The 22,749-nt window shown below is 45.3% G+C and overlaps 2 protein-coding genes across 2 annotated transcripts in view; both read left to right on the plus strand.

Annotated features, from left to right (window-relative positions):
* The window catches only part of CalpC (calpain C), a 96,705-nt gene that overhangs the window by 62,013 nt on the left and 11,943 nt on the right, over positions 1–22,749 (plus strand). Inside the window, exons 5-13 of the mRNA XM_075893400.1 lie at positions 8,514–8,700; positions 12,910–12,984; positions 13,894–13,985; positions 15,244–15,321; positions 16,874–17,046; positions 17,769–17,887; positions 18,314–18,403; positions 20,489–20,607; positions 20,783–20,828. Of these exons, the coding sequence (XP_075749515.1) occupies positions 8,514–8,700; positions 12,910–12,984; positions 13,894–13,985; positions 15,244–15,321; positions 16,874–17,046; positions 17,769–17,887; positions 18,314–18,403; positions 20,489–20,607; positions 20,783–20,828 (979 nt within the window). The remainder of the gene's footprint in view (positions 1–8,513; positions 8,701–12,909; positions 12,985–13,893; positions 13,986–15,243; positions 15,322–16,873; positions 17,047–17,768; positions 17,888–18,313; positions 18,404–20,488; positions 20,608–20,782; positions 20,829–22,749) is intronic.
* On the plus strand, positions 3,715–5,839 carry LOC142771292 (neprilysin-11-like). The gene has a single exon (XM_075872770.1). It carries the CDS (start codon positions 3,715–3,717, stop codon positions 5,797–5,799), a length of 2,085 nt encoding a protein of 694 aa, XP_075728885.1. The 3' UTR covers positions 5,800–5,839.

Consider the following 22,749-nt stretch of genomic DNA (forward strand, 5'->3'; position numbering starts at 1 on the left):
ATAGTGTATACCCAGCATCCAGGAAATGTGCACAGATAGAACGATCTTTCAACCATGCTTTCTTACAACTGTCTTTACACGCGCGCGCTATGCACCAGTGTAAAGAGCTGACCCCTGTCAGTCAGGGGCATGGCCAGAATATTTTTAGGGGGTGGAGGGGGTATTTCAACTATAGTTTATAGATGTTTGTGCGTGTCTGTATGTGTGCCTGTGTATGTAAGCAGGTGAAATTTAAATATAGAAACTTGAACCCCCCAAGCCCCCCTCCCCCACCCATGGCTACGCCCCTATTGTCAGTGCTGATGATGACCTCTGATGGATGGCGCTTACCCACAGAGGGGGATGGGCCAAGAACCGAGCGCCAGGATACTTAAATGAAACTAAAATGAAAATTAAGCCAATCAGTGTCACCTGTATTCGGGAATTTCCGCTCTAAGCTCAAGTACTTTGCTTTAGAGCTTTTTTATGGGGTTCAGATGTCATGAATTTACGTTCGAGTTCATGATAAGGAGATCCGGGGGGTCCCGAGTTATTTAGCGGAAAAAAACTTTTCCGACTTGACTCGAACACTTGCTATAAACGGTAACATAAAAGTGCCTTTTCCTGTTCGTCGAATGCATAAAAACAGGGATAATATTGAAATGGACTATTTGGTTCCTCGCTGATGAAACACGGTTAAATCGGTGCTCATAACAATGGGAAGAAGTCGGCATTCGTCTTGTGTGTGCTTTTTGTCATGTTATACGCGCCAATATAACCATGTTTCATTAAGCATTGAAAACGAGCCCGAAAGACAAGAGCGCCGCCAAGTACCCATACTGATAATAGACTTACCTTTTATTAAACAGACCGAATATACAAATCTATGCTTTACTAAGTGCTCTTTTACACTGCACCACCGTCTTCGATTATCATATATGTCTAGCATCAGGATCAAGGAAAATTCTAGCGCAAGATGTTTCTGTGAATGCGATCCCTGCTCCTATTCTTAGCGCTAGAAAGGATTATCCAACGAATGCAAGCGCTTCTATAGGTACGGTTTTCTCAAAAACACGTGTGCAGATCAAGTACATGACTGTTTAATTGACAGGTTTTATGCATCCCAGGCTGTCATAGTGGCAGACGAGACAAGTTGTTTACATATAGTGCAACGTTCCGCAGTGTTTGTGTATGTATACATGCAAACTTCCTTAACGCGCATTTAACACAATAATCATGGGCGTTTATTATTATTATTATTATTATTATTATTATTATTATTATTATTATTATTATTATTATTATTATTATTATTATTATTATACCCCATTCGTTTGCCGTCGCAGATAGAGATAAGACACACTAGCAGCGGCTGGTGATGAGATTTTAGTTCCTGACATGGTTCCACTTATGAAAGATTTTTTTCGCTGAGGATTCCCCCCCCCCCTTTTTTTTTATTTAGGTGGGGAGAGGCAGGGCTTGCAATGCACAATGACAGTTACGAGAAAAACCGAAAAAAGGGGAGTGCGTTGTTCAAGGCGTGTAAAAAGGCGCGGCGGCATCTTTATACCTATACTCAACACGTGTACTTTTACATTTTTGGGTTGTCTATACCCTGGTTGTTGACGTGATCGCAAGACGTGCGGTTTGGCTAGTGCAATCGACACTGCATTGGCTGCAAAATGTACACGCTATAGGCATAAGTTTCGAATTTTCCTCGTAGCACCACGCGCCCTTTTGTCCATTGGGGCTCGTATGAGTAACGGAGGGGGGTCCTCGCGTGGCCTGCTGGGTGAAGCTGTGCGCGGGAACGCAGCAGCGGCAACGAGAGAAGGGTCCCGTTTCGAGAATCAGGGTCAGTTCGCTCGCCGGAGCCACGTTTTATAGAGCGCCCTGGTCGTATACACAGAGCTATAGATCTATATGCGCGCGCTCAAAAAAAAAAAACGAGGGGGGAAGCTTTGCGCTCGGCTGACCTCGTTCGCTCGGCGAGGAAAAGCCGCGACAAGCGCCGCACACCTGCGGCAAAACTCTTCTCCAGAAGCGTCGTGGGAAGGGCCATCGCGTTCTTGTTTCGCCTTCCCCGCCCGCCTCACCTTGACCTTCGAGCGCGCGATCTACGGCCGCTTCTAATTAGATCCGATCTCTTCGGTCGGCTCTTTGTTTCGCCCCCGTTTGCTTCCTCTCGTGGCCCAGTGATCGCCGAAACGGCCGCGCGGGCGTTGCTACATTTCGGCCTATTTCACTCGACGCTTTCGGCCGAAAGTCCGCGCTGTCCAGGAGTGCCGCGTAGGTCAAAAGGGAAAACGCTTCGGATAAGACAAATTCTGACCAGCGTGCTTGCAGCAGAACAAGTGACACGCCTTCCCAGCTCCCTCCTCCCGCGAGCTCTCTAGCTTTGTTTGTTTGTTTGTTTGTTTGTTTTTGTCAATAGCAGGGCAAAGTCAGTTCTCTTCTTACTGTGCGCTTTCATTCCTTTTGTGAGCGCTGGTCGGCTGGGCTTGTATAACTGTGCACACACTGCTTCGATACTTTAACGGTGACCGGCCCGAGAAGTAAGTATATGTATACAAATACAAGACAAGGAGTGAAACGATGCTATTCTCGCTGTAGAAATATTATGTGCTTTAACGATCCACAGAACGTCGTTTCGTTGAAATTGGTCCAGAGAATTGTAGTCAATCTCGACGTTGGACATGGAGGCGAGTTTCAATGGGAACATTTTGCATAAGTGAAAAGCTATCCAAATTCGTCTCAAGATAAGAGACCATCGCTACATGGTGAACAATCCGCTTGTTTCATTTTACGGTGCTGCCCTCTATCAGTTATGGTAAGGTCCGGGACAACCAGTGTCGCCAGAACGAAAGCCTCCAAGAACAAGACTCGTTTCGTGGCATTGCCGCTAGGGGAAGGACACATGCTTCGTAGCATCTTGAAAATGCGGACTGTGAGCGTGAGAGAGCTCCAATCATGTTACCTGAAGGTTGAGCCACGCCGCTCCGCCCTTGACTCCTACGAAAGAGCCGATTTCTGCTTTCTTTCGGCACAGACTGTGACTTTGCTTGACACAAAGCAACCACCTGTGGTGGTTCTAGGCACATGATACCTTCAGGCGGTTTGAAGCCTCCATGTCGTAGTGAAGAAGCATGAAGAGAATCAACACCAGAAAAGTATTTCATGCTTCCCTAGAGAACTAAAACAATGTTCAAAGTAACCTCACAGACAGACGACTGAAAATAAAAGTGTGTATGAAGGGAAAGCAAGGTTTGTTTGTTTGTTTGTTTGTTTGTTTGTTTGTTTGTTTGTTGCCTTATGTACTGGCACATACCCACTCCGGGGGATTGGCCACGAAATCTTGTCTTGTCTTGTCTCCTAGGAGATCTTGGCTCACACGAAATCTAATAGTAGCCTACATGTTGTCTTCTTTCTCATTCATTCTAAATGCTGTGCTTTTTTTCCACACGAAACGAAAAAGTAATGCTTAGATGTGTGGTGAAAGAAGGTTTCACAATGGCTGCAGTCGTGTTGCAAAAGGGAAGTCATTCTTGTTACAAAATAAGTATGAGATTGTTATAAAATACTTATTTTTTATCGCTGATTTATCCCCGCTATTTGCACACGGTCACTTGGAACCCCGGCTCACGAGCAACCGTAGCCCACGCAGAACACGAGCGCTTGGTTCCCGACCAGTCTCCGATTTACGGCGTTCTGACAGCACACCGGAGCCCGCATGGGATGCCGTCGACCCGGGTTCTGGTTCGTCAGTCTCCCTATCAATACCACTGCTCATGGTTCCACTGCATATCGTGCCTATGCAGCATCTGCGTCCTCGTCGCCATATTGGTGTTGGCTGCGCACTCCATTTATGTATACCCGTCGTGCGAGGATCCTTCATGCTGGGATTTCACGACGAGTCTGTACAGATCGCTCAACTACACTGCGAGCCCGTGCGACAACTTTTACCACTTCGTCTGCGATGGCTGGAAGTCGAGTCACGGTCCCAACGAATTCGTTTTCTCCGAGCTTCAAGCCATGGTGGCTCACGCGGCCGTCAACAGTTTGTTGCGCGTCGGCCATGCGCCATCGTTGCGCCAGACGGCTGTGCAGAAGGCCGCAGTGATGTTCAAGACCTGCGTTCAGGTGTTCATGAATCGCGTGGACAATACGGACAGCCTCAAGAGCTTCTTGCGGTCGCTCGATCTTCTCCCGCCACGACCTGAGACTGTCGATGTGCTTGACGTCGTGGTTGGTCTGGCACTCGATTGGAATGTACCCGTCTTCCTTCAGATGTCCGTCGAGCATGACACCATCATGGACGGCATGCAGACACTGTACTTCTCCCGTAGTCGCCACCTTATGGACTGGTTCCTTCGCAGAAGCCGCATGGAAGGCTGGGCCTTGCACAACTACGTCGTCACCTGCTCACAGATAGTCGATTATCAGTTCAACGCGGAGGCGCTTATATTCTTCGAAAACTACATCATGTCTTCGCTCGGAGCACTTACCGACACCGCTCACGTCACGCACACGATAAAGATCGCGGACATGGAAAATCACACACCGGGCATCCTGTCCTCCGAGTGGCTAGATGTTATAAACCGGCATCTACCCGAAGCTGCTCTTCTGAAGGCTTCTGACACAATCCGCGTAACTGACATCGCTTACCTCCGCGTTGTGAGCGAGACCATTCTGGACGACAGGCGCAGGCGTAACGGACAACTTTTGCTTTACGTTGCTTGGTTTGTGATTCAGTTCCTCGGACCATTCGCATCGTTGTCACTCGTTACGCCAAGCTTCGCGAACGTCAAGGACGCCAGAAATTACATCTTCTTCCGCTGCTTCGAGGAGCTCAACCTATTGATGCCGTACGCATTCGGCGCCCCGTTCGCCGTGGAGAGCGTTCCAGTCAAGGCGCGCGACGACGTGCTAACCATGGTCCTGGTTGTCAAGAACGCGCTCAAGGAGTCTTTCCTCAAAAGCAAGTGGATGGACAACGCGACGCGGAGCATCGCCATACTTAAGCTGCACACGATGCGGACCATCGTTGCCTACCCTGACATGGTCATCAACACCCTCGATGAGTACTACGCGCACACGCCCGATTCGAGTGCAGTGTTCCTCGACTCACGCATGCGCGCATGGTACGTGACCATGCGTAGCCGGAAGGATAGGCTTTGGAAGCCGCGAGCGTTTGACTACGACTTCCGGTTGACCGACGTGAATGCCTTCTACCAGCCCTTAACGAACACCATGATCATACCTGCAGGCATCATCAACAGCCCCTTTTACAGCGCCAAGTACCCTCTCAGCGTCAACTTCGGGGGTCTGGGTCACGTCATTGCGCACGAGATTGTACACGGCTTCGACGACGACAGCATCAGGGAACCCAAGGACGGTCTTTCGCGAGACTGGTGGACCATGGACGCCCGCACACAGTACGAGCAGCGCGTGCGGTGCCTCAAGCGCATGTACTTCCCACTCGGACTGAACTCGTACGATCGCAGCGGCGTCATGTCCGAGGACATCGCAGACTCCGTGGGTCTCGCGCAGGCCCAGAAGGCGTACCGTTCGCTGCGCCAGAAGAGCAACGCCAACGCCAGCCGCGATGCGCCGCTCATGAGCCGCTTTACCGAAGACCAGGCCTTCTATGTGATGAGCTGCTTCAAGTGGTGTTCGAATCGCAGGGAGGCCGGCCGCGGATATTCGTCTGGCGAGCTGCGGTGCAACGTTCCGCTCCAGAACATTCCCGATTTTGCCAGGGCGTTCAGCTGCCGCCGAAATGACCCTATGAACCCGGCGCACAAGTGCAAGTTTTGGTGATAGTGGATTGTTTGGAATTGCTCTTTTCTCCTTTATTTTTCTTTCGCGGCTCCCACTATAACGATGCGGTATTTTCTCGTTCTAAATATAGGGTACACTAATTGACTATATAGTATTAACGTCGTTAACGAATACCAAGGATATTGGATATGTTAGTTGAGCTGCTACACTGGAGCGAAACTCACGTAGCTCTATTCTGCGTTGCGGGTTCACTCGACAAGTAACGCCAGTGTAAAAACAAGAGCTGCTACATTCAGGGGAGCAGAGACACGACGTATATTGCTGTTTCGCAGACGCATCTATATACCAACTTCTTCCGTTAAGAATATTGTTTTTACCATACTGAAGTATTATAGACTTTAACATGAATTGTAATCATGATAACTCGTTTGCCAAGTATGAACGATGACGAGTAAACGTATGTATATTCACGAACTGAGCGTTACCTGTTCAAGTATTTAAGAAAGTGTGCACTATCGAAGTTCACATTGCAATGTGTATACCGTATGAAACACTGTCACTATCTTTTCATTTTTTTCGCGATGGCGTTACGGTTTGATTGCAATCATCGTACGCAGAATATGTCATTTCATAAATAGTTCCGCGTGTTTTGACTATATCAGTGGTCGGCCGAAGCGTTCAAAATCACGCCAGGTGTAGTGCCCGTCACCTTTTTTCTTGCTCAAGCTGCAAAATGCGAAAGAAAACCGACGGTACAGTGCGTGCTACGTGTTAATTATGAAAGCCGGTTTCGACACATTTGCATATATCACCCGCATCCTTCCACAATACAAAGACATTTATTCTGAAAATTGAAAACCAGTTCTTGCAAAGTGAACTGTCATTTTTAAGCAGGTAGGTAGCCGAGCCTTCAGTTCTGGGTGTGTGTTTTTTTTCTATACTCAAGTGAAAGTGACCTTAAGAACCACTTTTTTTCTCAAATATTTCCTTCCATTTCTTCGCTAGATATAAAAAAAATAAAACAAAAAGATCGCTATTTACACTGAACGAGAAAAAAATTGGGGGACCCTTAAGCTTCGTCTTTAAGAGTTGAACACGATGACGATATTCTGTTTCTAGTGTATACTTCAAACACTTCTTATATGAAATCTTTTTGAACTGGCTGTGCACCCATTACGTGGCCTTAAGGGTGCAGTAGTGTGCGTTAATTTTGTATAGTGGGTCACGTACTGGCTTTAAACTACAAGTCATTATGATAATCCCATGTTCTGACGCCCGATGGCAATGTACGCTTGAACGACGCATTATTTCGCCAACATTTCATGTTCTATTGTCAAGCATCTATACAGGACGCGTGTGTTTGTGAAGCATGGAAGTTACTTTCACTGCATTTCGAAGCAAAGGAAGTTATTTTCCCTGTATTGATCAGGATAGGCGTGGCTGTGTGGTAGAACACCCGCTTATTACCCAAACAATGCGCGTTCGATCCCGATGCACATATTTTATTTTATTTGCATTTCCTTGATTTATCGGTCACGCAAAAATGCTCGATATTTTGGTCACGCAACGAAGATTTTTCGCTCACAAGCAACGACACCGACACCGAAATTTCTGCGGGACGAGCTGTTTAACACTATCGCGTTAAAACACCTCACGAGGGCGGGCGCTGACTGCCTATTTCTCCTATTCTATCTCGAATTTTCATGCCGGAGTACTATGTGCGCGCCTGTCGATGCAGTTGACGCAGGAGTGCAGATGGCATGTTTCATTTGTGTCCTGTTGTCGTTATTGCCTGTATCCTGGATACCAATCATGTGGTGACCAAGCTGGTGACTACAGGAAATCGTTGCTGCCTCTCATTTCTGCAGCCGGCGAGTCAGTTGTGCACCCTGCTTCAGTTCACTGTACTCATGCCCGTTCACTGTACCGTCGGCCAACGGTATTCGAGTGTGTCTGAAAGTGGGGCTGTGCAAAATCGCTGCACATTCATAAATAATGCCGTACCTTTTAACGTAACTCTGTAAGCGTGCCATTAGGTCTATCAGGCACAATAACGACCGCATATATCATGATGCTTGGCAAACATAACAGATAAATAAAAGTACGCAAATGATTGCCTACTAACGCTTCGACAGGTAAAAGCGAGTGAAAAAATGTGCTGTCGAACCAAAACGAATTAGTTGCACGCTATATGTTGCCCATAAGGCTTTTTTATTGCATTATACGAATAGAACCGTCAGCGCCGGAAGATCTATTGAGTCGAGATGAATTAGGTCTACGACATGTGGGCGGCAATAAATGCAGCCCGGGTGCCAGGGAAGGGGGGTTTGTCTATAAGTAGATAGCTCCAGATGGCGTCTCGTGCTTACACCGTCAAGGCCTACGCCTGCGCCGCCATTGGTGGCGCTTTCGCTATTTTTTTTAATTTCTGGTGTACTTCACACACCCTGGCGTAATGATAACGCCTTTCTCTTGAATTTACGTTTATATTAACACCTTTATTTTTTTTTCTCGTGTACATTATCAAGTGTAAAGCTAGTAATATAGTGCATCTCGAGGCGCTGCAGCACAGTTTGCCCACCCTGCAAGGTACTCGGGCCACAGCGAACAAAGACCGCCTTCGGATGACACTGCTCGAACGTGACATATTCTGACCCACTTGACAGAGCGGCGACAGGTTTACCGTTGTAACGAGTGGGATCACCAGCGAACTATTACGTCGCCCCTCACGACTTGTTCTTGTTTGCGTGCAGACTGTATGGATCGTACGAAGCCCTCAAGTACGGCTGCAGTCTGGACGGGCTGGCCGACTTAACGGGCGGCGTGACAGAGACGCTCAACATTCGCGAGGACCCGAGTGGCTGTGCGCGAACGCTGGCCGGCTCGCTCCTCGCCCGCACCACACTCGTCACAGCGGTCGTTCAGCAACAGCACACACAGGTGAGTAACACGCCAAAGCACGTCGGAGATTGTTGTTGCTTTGTCGATGTCAAGTGCCGATAGAGTCGCCGGCGGTTCTGCTTTCCTCGTGGTATACGCAAGAGACGAACTTGAAGGGGTATCAGGTAAAATGTTCTTAGAGTCAAAGTTCGCCGAGCTGAAATCACTATGCTGTAACTTGTTATCACGAGCTAAAGAAAACATCAGTAGTTGAAATGGACTGCAAACCATTTCATTTGCAATGCTGCTTATTTGAATCTGAATTTCTTCTTGTTAAGCATGTTTTTTTTTAATGTAGCAATCTTATGCTGTACTTGTGCACACATATAACTGCCGAGTTCATGGCTGAGTTGCTGTGCCCAAACTCTCCTACACTCCTACACCTTTTCTGGCACAACACTCTGCTTGGCAACGAAGGAGGGAGAGAGAGAGAGAGAGAGAGGTCTTTATTCACAAATGCATGGAGAAGGAGGGCGTAGGAGGAACCCCTACTCCGGGGTCTTCATAGGACGACTTCAGCGACGAGTCGGGCCCGCTGTATCAGCTCGGAGGACCTCGGGAGGTCCATCGCGGAGAGCATCATCCCACAGCTCCTCGTTACGTAAAGGGTGAAGGAAAGCAGGTAAGGGAGGAAAGATGTTCGCAGTGCTCTCGATCGAGACATGGAAGATCGTGGGAGAGTTTCCACAGCCGGGGCAACGGTCTGAATAGCACTGCAGGTAGAATTTATGAATTGATACCAGATTGGGGAATGTTTTAGTCTGTAGCTGGCGCAACGCTACTGCCTCCTCTCGCGAGAAAGATGGCGGTGGGGCGCTGTCAGTGCGACGGACGTTCCTATAGTGATGAAGAATGTCGTTGTAAGTGAGAAGAAGATTCCCCCAATCTGAAATGGTCAGTTCACTTTTTCCTACGGCTCATCAAGGCTTCTTCCTCTACAACGAATACTCCTCCTCTTCCTCCTCCGCTTTCACTGAGGATTTAAAGAAAGTCCGTAAAACTGAAGAGCCCATTTCACTCACATTAATTCAAGTGGTATTTCAAAGTATATATTACCAATCGAGCTACGTCAAAAAGACTCCTTTTTAATCCACATTAATTACTTTCGATTTAGGTTATAATCATTACACTGCAATTAAATGCAACAAAAAGTCTTTTACACTTTTCTTAGCATAATAGTTTGTTGGTTTCATTTCTTGTGTCTAACAATAAAACTATAGCCCCTCAAACAATTTCCATTCGTTCGTGCAGTACATGCTTTATACATGTATAATCATATTCAGATGGGGTTGGTCTGGGTTGTCGTGGGTACATGAACATTTCTTTTTAGTGATAAACACTGCCAGGCTTACGTCACGAATAAACCACACATGACTCTGCTGTGCGCTATATTTGAATGCAGTACACGGGACAAGCACCAGCTTGTCTCGTGAAACTTTTGTTCGCATACTTCGACAGCATCGGTCAGCTAGACCACCTCTAGTTGTAGCTTGACACCACGGAAAAACTATAATGCGCGTCCTCAATCAATGGTCAAAGAGATGACCTTTTCCTTTCTTTTTTCATTCTATCTCATACCTTTACATTTTGTCTTTTTTTTCTCTCTCTCTCCATACTCGTACTTTCAATCCTCAATACCCTTCCCCCAGCAAAGTAGCAAGTCAGCGATTTATATATGCCGGCTAAATTCTCTGCTTTTCAATAAAGTGGTCTATCTATCTCTCTCTCTACCCATAGCAGCTATACTCCAAGGTAGATCTGTAAACACTGCAGCAGCCTGCAGAAACAACTGATTCCCTATTTCCAAAACGGCGTACGTGAAGGAATATTATACACGGTGCACCATCACGGTTCAATTAACTGCTGATTCCGTTTTCACGCGAAAGTTTCACAATATTGTAATGAAATCTAGGCTGTTTTCTTACGACGTATAACGGCCGGCGCGATGTACACCTCCGAAGCAACGGAAAATTTTCGTGTTTGTATATCGGCATGTCATTGTGTAGTATTATGTAACAACCACGGTGGCGCCATCATTTGGATGTTTTTTTTTTCACTTGCGTCTTCTTGCAGTAACACGATGGGAAGCACGTTAGCTCCCGCGGTGGTTATGGTGTTGCTCTGGGGAGCATGCGGTCATGAATTCCGATCCTATCGAGGTGGCCGCATTCCGATGCAGACGGAACGCTAGAACGTTCGTGTACCGTCTTCTGAGCGCACGTTGAATTACCCCCGTATGGTCACAATAAATCCACACTACCCAATCCCTAAGCTCCTATTAATCCAAAGTACTCAATAACTAAAACCAACGCTGCAATTTAAATTTTATAAGCGCGCGTAAACATAGGTAGAAAACAACGATGCGTCCTCTTGTTCCAGATTATCGCAGTGGTTTCTGTTGACGCTCTCAATGTGTGTCGAGGAAAGTTTTCCTGGTCTCAAATCATTACGCGCAACTGCCATAATGAAGAGCCCGTGTAGGGCGGAGTGTCTCAACCCACGTAACCCTGCGTCAGCATCGATTGTGGCAGGGTGAGAAGTACACCAAAGAAAATATCGCAATCGGGTCTTACGCGCATCCTTGTTTCACCCGTGTGCGACCGCATTCGGAGCACGCTTCCTATACGAGCGCACGAGGAAGAGGCGCATCGCTAGTTGGGCGCCGCGAGACTGCACTGGAAGGAAGGGGTCTTGGCAACGCGAGAGGCGCCAGCCAGCATGGCGGTTTCTGCGCGGCTTGCTCCGCGCTGGCCGGCCTGCCATCGCCGGGTCGCATGTTTTAATCATGATTCCGCGAACGGAAGCAATGGAGGCAGAAGCATCAGCGGCGTGTAAGCAATACCGGGTTGAGGAAAGTTCGCTGCCGTGGCGTTGCGCTGTCTGGCGTTTTTTTTTTTCTTTTTGTTTTGATCGTTTCAACGTGCCCACAAGCTCTTATTACGTCTTCCTCCTCCTCTTGGAGCCTTACGGTCATTGCACGTGGCAGCCGCTGGTTACAGCTCATTATTGCTACTCCTTCGTGCTTGATTCAGTTCTGGCATACATTCCGGAAGAACTGTTTCTCAGCTATACATCTGTATTTAGTAGTCGAAATCATTGATCCGAAAGCAACGACCACTATGATGATGCAGCCACAAAGTAGTTCTGAATACAGGTACACTGCTTGTACTTCAGAAACTACAAAACTTTGCAGTAAACTAAATAAACGGAAAACACCACCGAGAGTGTACATATTGTAACGGGGAGTATTTAATAGGTGAACGGCGGGTGGGCTAACACTGCACACAGTATGCAAGGATGCAGGACCAGAGGGCCGTTCAGACACGGCCCCATAACAACATCGTACCTCAAGCACGGGTGCAGATATAAAACAAAAAGAATGAAGACGACGATGTTGTTGTACAACATCGTACCTCAGGCACGGGTGTAGGAATGACACAGAAGGAATGAAGACGACGATGTTGTTGTGGGGCCGTGGCTGTATAATCGCCATAAGAACTTAATTTCTTGAAGGATCGAGTTTTTACAATAGACGTTGCTTCGAGTACTACGTTGGTCGAAGGCCTTACAACTACACAACTAATGGTGCGGCAATTAATTAGACTATACATGGGTACAGCACAGGAAAATTGCTTGCAGAGGTCTGAATTATGTATACAGCCGGATATAATATATTCTCATTTCTCGCGATAGATAAATGCGTGCAACGCATGTACCACCGCATGTACCACCGCATGTTCAACACACCGACAGGTTTAGACGGTGTCCGCTAAACAACGAGAAGATGAAAAAGTGTATTGCAATGGTGCCCCGCGCGCGGCGACAACGTTGTATATGTAAGAACACGCTATAGCTAACTATTCGGCAAACGTGAGTATATGAGTATATATATATATATATATATATATATATATATATATATATATATATATATATATATATATATATATATATATATATATATATAGGCAGGCATGGTGGTTGAGTGGCCGTAGCGTTGCATATAGTCTAGTAGATCCTCCGTGAGCGGTCACAACGTGGTTTATTTCGACGTTTCGGCCTAGAGTCTGGCCTTCATCATATATGTCATATATATATATATATATATATATATATATATATATATATATATATATATATATATATATATATATATATATATATACGTAGCCTAAATTTGATTTTTGATTTTACTTTCTTTCTTTTCAGTCGAGGACATCACCAGAGAAAATGGCGAATGGAATTTGGCTCGGCACAAACTACAGGATACTGTCATTTCAGAAGGTATACGGGGCAAGCCGACATTATTTTGCTTTCATTTTTCATGCAGTTTCAGTGAGATGCTGATACGAGTAGGACGAGCCAGCTCATGACTCCAAGGTTGCACGTGCGGCACTGCACTCGAATAAATACTTTGCATTAAACAACTTTCACGCCAAGATATGGGGAAAAGAGTTGGTTAAGCTTTATTTCCAGAAACGTTCACAATGATTACCGAATATTGCAGGGCTGAGAAATTAGAATGCGCCATGCTTGCGAATATCTCTCGCTGTTATCCAGAGTTCCATAGTTCTCGGTCTTTAAACTAAAGGCCCAAGAAAACGAAGTCCCCGTTCTGGATTACATCATATATCGTATAAAAACCTAATTTAATAACCCAAACTTTAACTGGGAAAACATAACAAATTTCATTATTAGAAAACGAATAAAGTTTACGAAGGCGGAAAGTATACACACCAAAGTACGAGATTGCGTTTTTTATCAAATGTATTTACATTATAAATTGTGTAACTTGAAGTTTTAATAATGTTCTCTTGAGCTTTATAACTACCCCACTTCGTAAATTCTTGTTTTCATCATTCCTGCGTATAAACTTATCGCAAAGACGATGTTTCATTCCAGTTGCAGTGTTTATACTGCAAACAGTTTACACGTGTTGAAAGAATGATTGAAATTTCACTTCGTACCTCTATTTTAATAGGTTATTCTTCAGCTTACTTGGCGAGCCGGAGGTATACTTAAAACATCTGATGTGGTCCTTTCCTATTTCATTCGAATCAATGAGTATGCGTGCATAGTGAGTACGTCCGCTATTATTGGGTCATCTTGTTTGTGCCAGGTACTATTTTTTGTTTTAAACATTCTATTAGATGCATGCATTGACGAGTCATCCCGCGTGACGCCATTTTGCAGGTGACCACAGCAGGAGGCGAACAAGTGCAGCTCGTGAAGTTGAGGAATCCTTTCGGAGTAGGCGCTGACTACATCGGCAGTTGGTCGTTAGAGTAAGTACATGAGCATCTGGGGTATGCAGAAACGCATAGTGTAGCAGTTCTTGTGCTAGACAAATGCAATATATTTCGAAGAATTTCAAGCTATTGTATTAAATGTTCATTATGAACTAATTTCCATGTACCATTCATCAGCTTATGGTCGTCACCACTCACGCCACTTCTCTGACGTAACAGACTTTTTTTTTATTTACGTGTGTCTATTTTTAAATATAAGTTGGTCTTTGTAAAAGTACACGGAACGTGGCATGCATGAAAAGTGACATAGAATAAGACTTCCAAAACATTTACGTTCGCATTTTACATGCTGGAGGTATAAGACAATGAAATTCACAGGCTCGTTAGAGAAATAAAAAACCTCGCTGTGCCGGTACTTGGCGATTAAAAAAAAAGTACGAGATTAAAAGGTTAGAGTAATTATATATTACATTCATATTACAGAAATAGCCGGGAACGCTAACATAACAATGTTTAAATGGTTAAAAGAAAAAAAAGTTAAAGCAAGCGTTGGAAAAAATTATATGTTCACAGTATCAAAAATGAGGAACATAAGGGCAGTTGCATCCTTGGTATGTGAGTCAGTTACGATTATCAGCGTTATCAGTGCGTAAATGTATATAACGTAAACATTCCTGAGTTCACTGATGTCAAATAAATTAATATATAAGCTCTAGCTACGCAAAGCAACATTTTTGCTGGGAAGGCAATATTTAGAGGAAACTAAATGCTTATAAAAATGGACGAATATGCTGGTCTGGAAAATTATCTGTACAGCAAACATTCAAGGGACGTTTGCCTAAAGAACAAAAGTTAATTTTCATGTAACGACAATTGCTGAAAACAGTGAAGTGACAATACAAGATAACTTAACACTTGTTAGCCACTTTTTTAATAGCAATACATATGACGTAAGCTGTTGTACTGCAGCTGAATATTTTGTGATTCCGTGCTTTATATTTCCACTTCGCTCAAAACCGCATGTTAGTTATTGAAAAAAAAACAGTGATATTGATGTAAAATGATTAGCTATACTGCTTCACAGAGCAAAAAGTTAATTGACAGGACGGAGCAGAACGTAATCATGGAGAGGGGATCGGAAAACGGTTGACTGAACGCACGTGCACGTAACTTCAAACAAAAACGTCACGATATCTAGAAAGGAGAAAGTAGTAAACGCAACGTAAAGTCATCAGAGTAAACTGAAAAGAAATCAGTGGTTATAATAACACAACTCGAATTGTCCTGGCCCCAGCTCCTTGGAGTGGGACAAGGTTCCGCCGGAGGAGCAAGAAAGACTAAACTACAAGAGCCCTGCGGAAGGAGAGTTTTGGTGAGTACAAGCAGTTTAGACAACCTCATTTATACCGTGGTGGTGGCTGCATTGCCCTCCGCTTTTAGGTGCATCTCAATGGAGAGTTGTATGCGAGTGATTTCAGTGATCCGGACGTTATCTGTAATGGGCTCTAACCACATCGGATTATGCGATGGGATACAAGAAGCCTTATTTATTTTGTTTGCTGTTTTCATTTAAATGAATATATTTAGTTTGCCACGCTTTTGTTTTTTCCTTCTTTTGTTTTTGTATTTATATTATATCCTTGTCTCCCCTTGCCCTATAATACATTGTATACGGGTCAACTAATGCATTCAATTCATCACCACTGCCTCGGGCCGTTCGTCTTTGGAATGACCTCCCTGATTGCATAGCCTCCATATCTAATCCCGATACATTTCGCCGTCAGCTACTCACTCTGTTCACCATGTGACCCTGTTTCTGTATTCTGAGTGCAATGCGTAACGGTGATTTATATTCCCCTTGTCTTTTATTTTAAAATGTATCCTCTGTCGCCATGTTCATATAAACAAGTGCTGTATTCCCTCAAATTTACCTCGCCCTGTATAGCCTAAAATGTGATTTCATTTATATATATATATATATATATATATATATATATATATATATATATATATATATATATATATATATATATATATATATATATAGTTTTTCGTTGTTCTTGCACTGATCCTGCCTGTAAACTGTTCGTTACCTGTCTGTACCATTCCGATTCCTCCCCCCCTTACCCAATGTCCTGTTCTGGGGCCTGTAAGGGTTTTTTTTTTTGAATAAAGAATAAAGAATAAAGATATTAACCATGCACGTGTGCTTGTCTCGCTATGCAGTTCGGGTGCTGTAGTTTGTTTGGCAAGCATTCTCAAATCATGACTAGTAAATTGCCACTATCCCTCGAGAGCAAGGTATACAACAACTGAATCTTGCCGGTACTTACCTACGGAGCAGAAACATGGAGGCTTACAAAGAGGGTTCAGATTAAGTTGAGGACGACGCAGCGAGCGACGGAAAGTAAAAATGATAGGCGTAACCTTAAGAAACAAGAAAAGAGCAGAGTGGATCAGAGAACAAGCCGGGGTTAAGGATATCATAGTCGAAATCGAGAGGAAGAAATTGATATGGACCGGGCATGTAGCACGTAGGTAGGGTAACCGCTGGTCATTATAGGTAACTGACTAGATTCACAGAGAAGGCAAGCGAGCTAGGGGGAGACATGAGCTAGGGGGAGACATGGAGACATGAGCTAGGGGGAGCTAGGGGGAGACAAGTTAGGTGGGCAGATGATATTAGGAAGTTTGCGGGCATAAAGCGGCAGCAGCAAGCACAGGACCGAGTTGAGTGGCGGAACATGGGCGAGGCATTTGTTCTGCAGTGGGCGTAGTCAGGCTGATGATGGTGATTCGAATAAACTAGCGAGTCTACCTGTTATCCCTGCCACTTTGGAATTCCTAAATGTACCGCTCAACCTGATTCGGCGCGATAGTAGAACCGCGGACTGACGGTTATCTGCCGTTCTTCTCCGCGGCAGGATGTCGTACCAGGACTTCATGAAGACGTTCACCTCTCTCGAAGTGGTGCACCTGGACAGCGAGACTAGTCGCGACGAGCTCAGCCTGCGCGACAAGACGCCCTGGCAGATGAAGGTCTGGAAAGGACACTGGCAAAAGGGCGTCACAGCCGGAGGGTGCCGCAACAACACCGGTAAGACTACGCGTTGCCTCCTCTCCCCTCCAAGGACTGACTGAGAGACAATTTTAGACCGGTTTATAAGCACGGTCTCAGCGAACGTATAAAGGAGCCTCCGTGCAAAGTACGAATTAATCTAACAGACTCCGCCGTGGCTGCTCAATTCGGCCAGAATCAGCCTCAGAAAAGATTATCTCTCATTCATTTATGTTAAAAGATGGATAAATAATCGGAAGAAACGATAGTGCGCTGTATACGTGTCAAAGGTGGCTCTAAATTTTATAATCATGGTCATAATCATAATCGACGGACAGTGGGAAGGGACAGAGGTTAATCCCCTCTTCCCCCATCTCGCCCGGTGAAAACTGCCAGACTTTATTAAATAAAGGTGATTCATTCATTCTTTAGTTGGCTGCTCTGCCTGTGAAATGTGCATGATGTCGCGAGCAGCCGCGGAAAATTGCGTGGCACGCCGAAATCTCAATTTTCTTCGATGTATTTGGCTCCGTCATTGTAGCAGCCAAGATGATCGTCGTTTATGTTCATAGGTAAGGCTGATCACTCTTGGATGTTCAGATATATTTCGCTAGCAATGAAACATTGTTTAGCTCTTTCAAATACTTGAATATCGTGAATTATATTTGTATTTTATGCTGTTACATTGAGGCTTCTTTAGTTGTACTTGTTCTGACTTTCTTCGCGAACTGATCAGCGTATCTATACCTTTTTTATTCCAGACACTTTTCACATCAATCCTCAGTTCCAGTTGATCCTGTCCGAGTCGGAAGAAGTAGTCATTTCTTTAAGTCAAGATGCCGTCATTGAGCCGAAAGTGATGGGATTCACTATTTACCAGGTTAGTGCGGCGTATTTCTGGCTCTGGCGCATTCCCCCAATTTCCCCCTCATTTATTCTTCCTGCTTTGTCTCTCCTCAATGCGACATAGACGTGCATCGGCGTTGAATGCGCGAAGCAACGTTAAAATAGAGAGACTGTCAATTTTTGGATTCGGCGCCAATTGTGTGTTTTTTTTAATCCGGTACATGTTAAACAAAGAAATCTCCTCGTTGATTGACGAGTGAATTGATTCTGGCCCCACCGTAATGTATGTGGAGTTATGGATCGTATACGGGAGCGGTAAAGTTCTATTTCTGTTCTAGTCTACCAAAAAATAAGAAGAAACATTACGATCACTGTCCGACAAAAAATCTTGCAGTACAGAGATCGCAGAAATATTGCATGTTTTCTTCAAGCACCATCCTTCTCTTTGTTAACTGCGCAGACGCCGAAGCCACCGAACGAAGCCCTCGACAAAGCCTTCTTCAAGAAGAACAAGTCACTACTCAGTTCCCAGTACAGTAACTGCAAGCAGGTACTGACATGCATTCATTCATTCATTCATTCATTCATTCATTCATTCATTCATTCATTCATTCATTCATTCATTCATTCATTCATTCAAACTACTGCTTCTTTTTTTCTCAGTGCGAATATCTGACAACGTCTAAGGTTTAAAATGTGCTGCGGTGTTTGTGTAAGTTAAGATCCGCAATTTTCGTTACATTGAAACTCATCTAAGAACAAGTGCCATGAATCTGTCACGAGGCTTTGTTGTGTGCTGTTTTAAGCAGCTTGTTGAGGAGAGGTTGTGGTGCATACTGTATACGTCGGAGGTTAGGATACTTCAGTTCCATAAGCTCTGAAGTAATAAAAAAAGCGTTACCCAAAATAAAAAACGAACAGTTAAAAAATAAACAAGGAAGAGTTAAGTGAAAGAGGATATCACGTATAGACATAATTTAGTATATCTGGTGGTGTACAGTTCGTTTGCACCAGCTGACATGGCAATAAAGAGTCCGCGGGAACAATTTCTGGTGCTTCCCACGGTGTATGAACTGACACACCATTCCGTATTTAGCAACATGTAGCTGTTCTTCAAAAGCGCTTATTTAGGCGACGCCAGTGCTTTGAACTCATTTTCAAAAATACCCTATGCAGGCGTCATGTCGGGCAGTGAATCGCGTTAACCTATGGAATGTAGCCTGGCGTGAGAGTAAAATAACAACCAGTCATCACACATTGCAGATTGCGCAACAATTGTGTGGTTTATTACATCCGACGAGCTGCAAAGTACTGAGTCGAAATGTTTGATCGTCATCAGTCACGTGCAGCGTCAACTAAGTGCACATGGTAACTTACGGGTGTGTAGCGAGAACCTCGCTTTTAGGCAGAAATACGGCCTAGAGCGTGCTGTCCTACTTCACAAAAATTATGATTTGTGGCATAGTCGACATCTAGCGGAAAGCCAACACTTCGAACACAATTGGCCTTGAACATGAAATCGCGCTCAGAATTTCCATTAGGCAGTATCATAATCGTCGGTGATTTATTTTTACGAGTTTGTCTGAGTTTTCATTGCCATTTATTCTAATATGACCAGGTACCCATTGAAATACGTTAACGTGATCCTGTGTTGAGGCATATTTCACAGTTATGCAAATACACTGAGCTATTTCACCACTTTTGGAGGTGGGTCTGGCGTTTAGTATTTGGAGGGCTGGTTTGCTATCCGTACATATATATCCAGTGCCACGTTTTATAATTGTCGCAGATAAACTTAACCACTTTGAAAACAGCCACTAATTCCAATATTATTAACGAAGACTAGTGCGATAACTTATACAATCTATTCTTTTTAAGTTCTTGTACATAGATACCGCAGGGGCGGACGCTTCTTTAGTGCAAGAGCGATCTGTATACATGTCTTCGTCGATACAGTGTGCCTTGTATAAAAATGTCAAAACACCATCTGCACAACTAACACAGGAGTCATGTCGGTTTTCTTGCGAATCTGTGTCACAGACAAAGTACAAAACTGACAGCGTCTATGGTGGTTTTGCCGGTGGCCATCATTGTTAGTGCTCCATTTCGGAATGCCTCTCAGTGCCTCTCAGTGTGAAAAATTCCTTCTATGTGGCGTGCAGCTGCCTTGATGGTTAATGCACATAAATACTTGTTGATTTTCAACAAGTTAGCACGGTGTACGACGCGTGTGTATATAGTCAGCGCCAAAACTTAGAAACCAATAGGTCTGAGCAATTTTTTTGAGTTTCCCGGCAATTGATAATTGTAGTTGCGGTCTAACTTCGCAGTACATGTCATCAGGGCCCTTCAAGAACACGCTGAACATTTAAATTCAACGCTGCCTGTCCAAGTGGTGGCAATAGTCAGCTTTTTCTTGTGTCTCGTGCTCCCTCAAGTAATGTGACTGACTGTTCGTGCATACGCGCCATTGTATAATGTATGTACGTATGATGTGTAGACTTATAAACAACAAGCTCATGCACATGTACGCCTTATACAGTGCATTAATTGCCTACACCCTGTAAAGGCAGCATCGCATATACTATGGTGTGAACGCTTTTACAAGCACCCCGCGTTTCTCGTATGCTCACAGGTGTCCGTCAGGTGTGTCATGGAGCAAGGAGGCTACGTACTGCTCCCGACCACTTTCGAATTGGGCCAAGAAGCTTCTTTCACGCTGCGGGTGTTCTCGGGAAAACCGACAAAGCTAAAGTGAGTGTATGCGGCTGAATTTATAGCAGAATTATATCTGTCAGCCACCCCCACCCCCTCCCCATTTGAACCTTCCTGAATTAAACATAAAAGAAAACTACGTGTCACTTGGTTTTCTTCACTTTAGCTGACGCACTGTATCGCTTACAATTATTTATTTCTCCGCTCGTCGTAGGCTCATCGACAATCAGCCGAGCACGGTAAAGCCAGCGATAATGAAGGTAAGGAGGATCATCACGTTTAGCTTTTGCATGTCTTTAATGCGTGAAAAGCACTCGAAGAGTATGCTTCGTAAATTTTTGTGAGTGGCAGCTGATTGCTTATCTGCATTAGGCGCTCGTATTTTAACTTCATATGACCACTGAGGTAGAACCGACACCTTGAATATAGCGGAATATGTGAAGTTTTAAAGCTTGATGGAAGCGCGTCTGGTCGGGGTGATTGATACATAATTGAAGGTAAAAAACATGAAGAGACTGCACCGAGCAAAATAGACGTTTTAAAACACACAGAAAAATACGTTTCGGTTCCCCACACGGGAGCCTTGTTCACAAGTGAAATGAACACATTCGTGAACAATACTCCCGTGTGGGAGCCGAAACGTCTTTCTTCTGTGTTTTTTAAACATTTACTTTTGTCGGCACAGTGTCTTCAGGTTGTTTACCTTCTACCAAGCGGGATATGTGTGCAATTTTCAACACTCCTATGATGCCGAAACCCACACTTGATTCGAGGCATACCACTTGAGAAAAATGTTAAATGTTATGGTGGTCTGGTAAACATCGCATATAAATATTGTGAGCGCTGATTGTGTTGCTCATCATTTTCACTTTCACCTGCGCATACAAAGCACCGTGATCATCATCATCGGAGCGGCTCGCTGCTTGTTCGGTTGCTGGCTCGCGCGTCTGGGTTGACAATAAAACGGTCGCTCCTTCGTACCTGACGTCGTCTCACAAGTGGTGGAGGTGCTGTGATTCCCAAGTCCTCGTGCACTACCGGTCACCCCTGGAGCTCCGATCAGGTCGACGGCTGTGCTTGCCAACAGTGATGGCGCAAAACGACCCACCCCCTACCGCCTTCTTCGCACCACCCGCTCAGCCTGCTGGGCCTCACCACACCGTGAGTACCTCGCAACGAGACCCCCCAGTGTTTTCTGGCCTTCGCGGTGAGGACGTAGAAGAATGGCTGGACAGTTACGACCGTACCAGTGCTTGCAATTACTGGGATGAAGCACATAAGCTGCGCTATGTACCCTTTTATCTGAAGGAGGTTGCTAAGACGTGGTATCATAACCACGAACGCGACTTTCCTGATTGGTCAGCATTCACGGTGCAGCTGCGTCAAATATTCGGCACTTCTACAGGACGCTCTGAGGTAGCTAAACAGAAGCTCGCTACCCGCATCCAGGGGCCTGACGAATCGTACACATCGTACATTGAAGACGTTCTGGCCCTCTGCCGCCGCGCCCAAAAGGACATGCCGGAGGCCGATCGTATTCGGCAAGTAATGAAAGGCATCAACTCCGTCGCCTTTAATGCTCTTGTCATGCAGAGCCCGACAACAGTTCAGGACATTATTACCACCTGCCAGCGCCTGGACGCACTTTACTCAATGCGCCTTCCACACGCCTCCTATGACACTCGTCTTACTGGCGAGCATGAGCTGCGAGCTCTAATTCGCACCATAGTGAGAGAGGAACTTCACAGCCTTGTTCCTGCCAGCGCACCGACTTCACCTGCCCGCTCACCCCCTCCTAACCTGCGGGAAATTATAAAGGACGAATTGGCGTCGATGACGAGCGTCGCACGTGCCCCGCCTCCTGTGCCCTTACATGTGCCTACGTATGCCGAAGTCGTGTCACGGCCTCCTCCACCTACTCCACCTGTAACTACGGACGTCGTATACGACCATTTGGCTGCGATGGCAGCCAAGGCACCACCACAACCACACTTCCCTGCCTGGCGCCCTACGCGCCCCGTCTGTTACTACTGTGGCATAAGAGGACATATCTCCCGCTTTTGCCGTCGGCGCCAGCAAGATGAACGACGAGGTTATTCTTCGTACGAGAGTGACCGGGCTGCGAGGTCTGACCCCTACGTTCCAGGAACCTACATTCCCTCGTCACGACGTTCGCCTTCG

This window comes from Rhipicephalus microplus, chromosome 1, assembly GCF_043290135.1.
Source record: "Rhipicephalus microplus isolate Deutch F79 chromosome 1, USDA_Rmic, whole genome shotgun sequence".
Taxonomy (NCBI): Eukaryota; Metazoa; Arthropoda; class Arachnida; order Ixodida; family Ixodidae; genus Rhipicephalus; species Rhipicephalus microplus.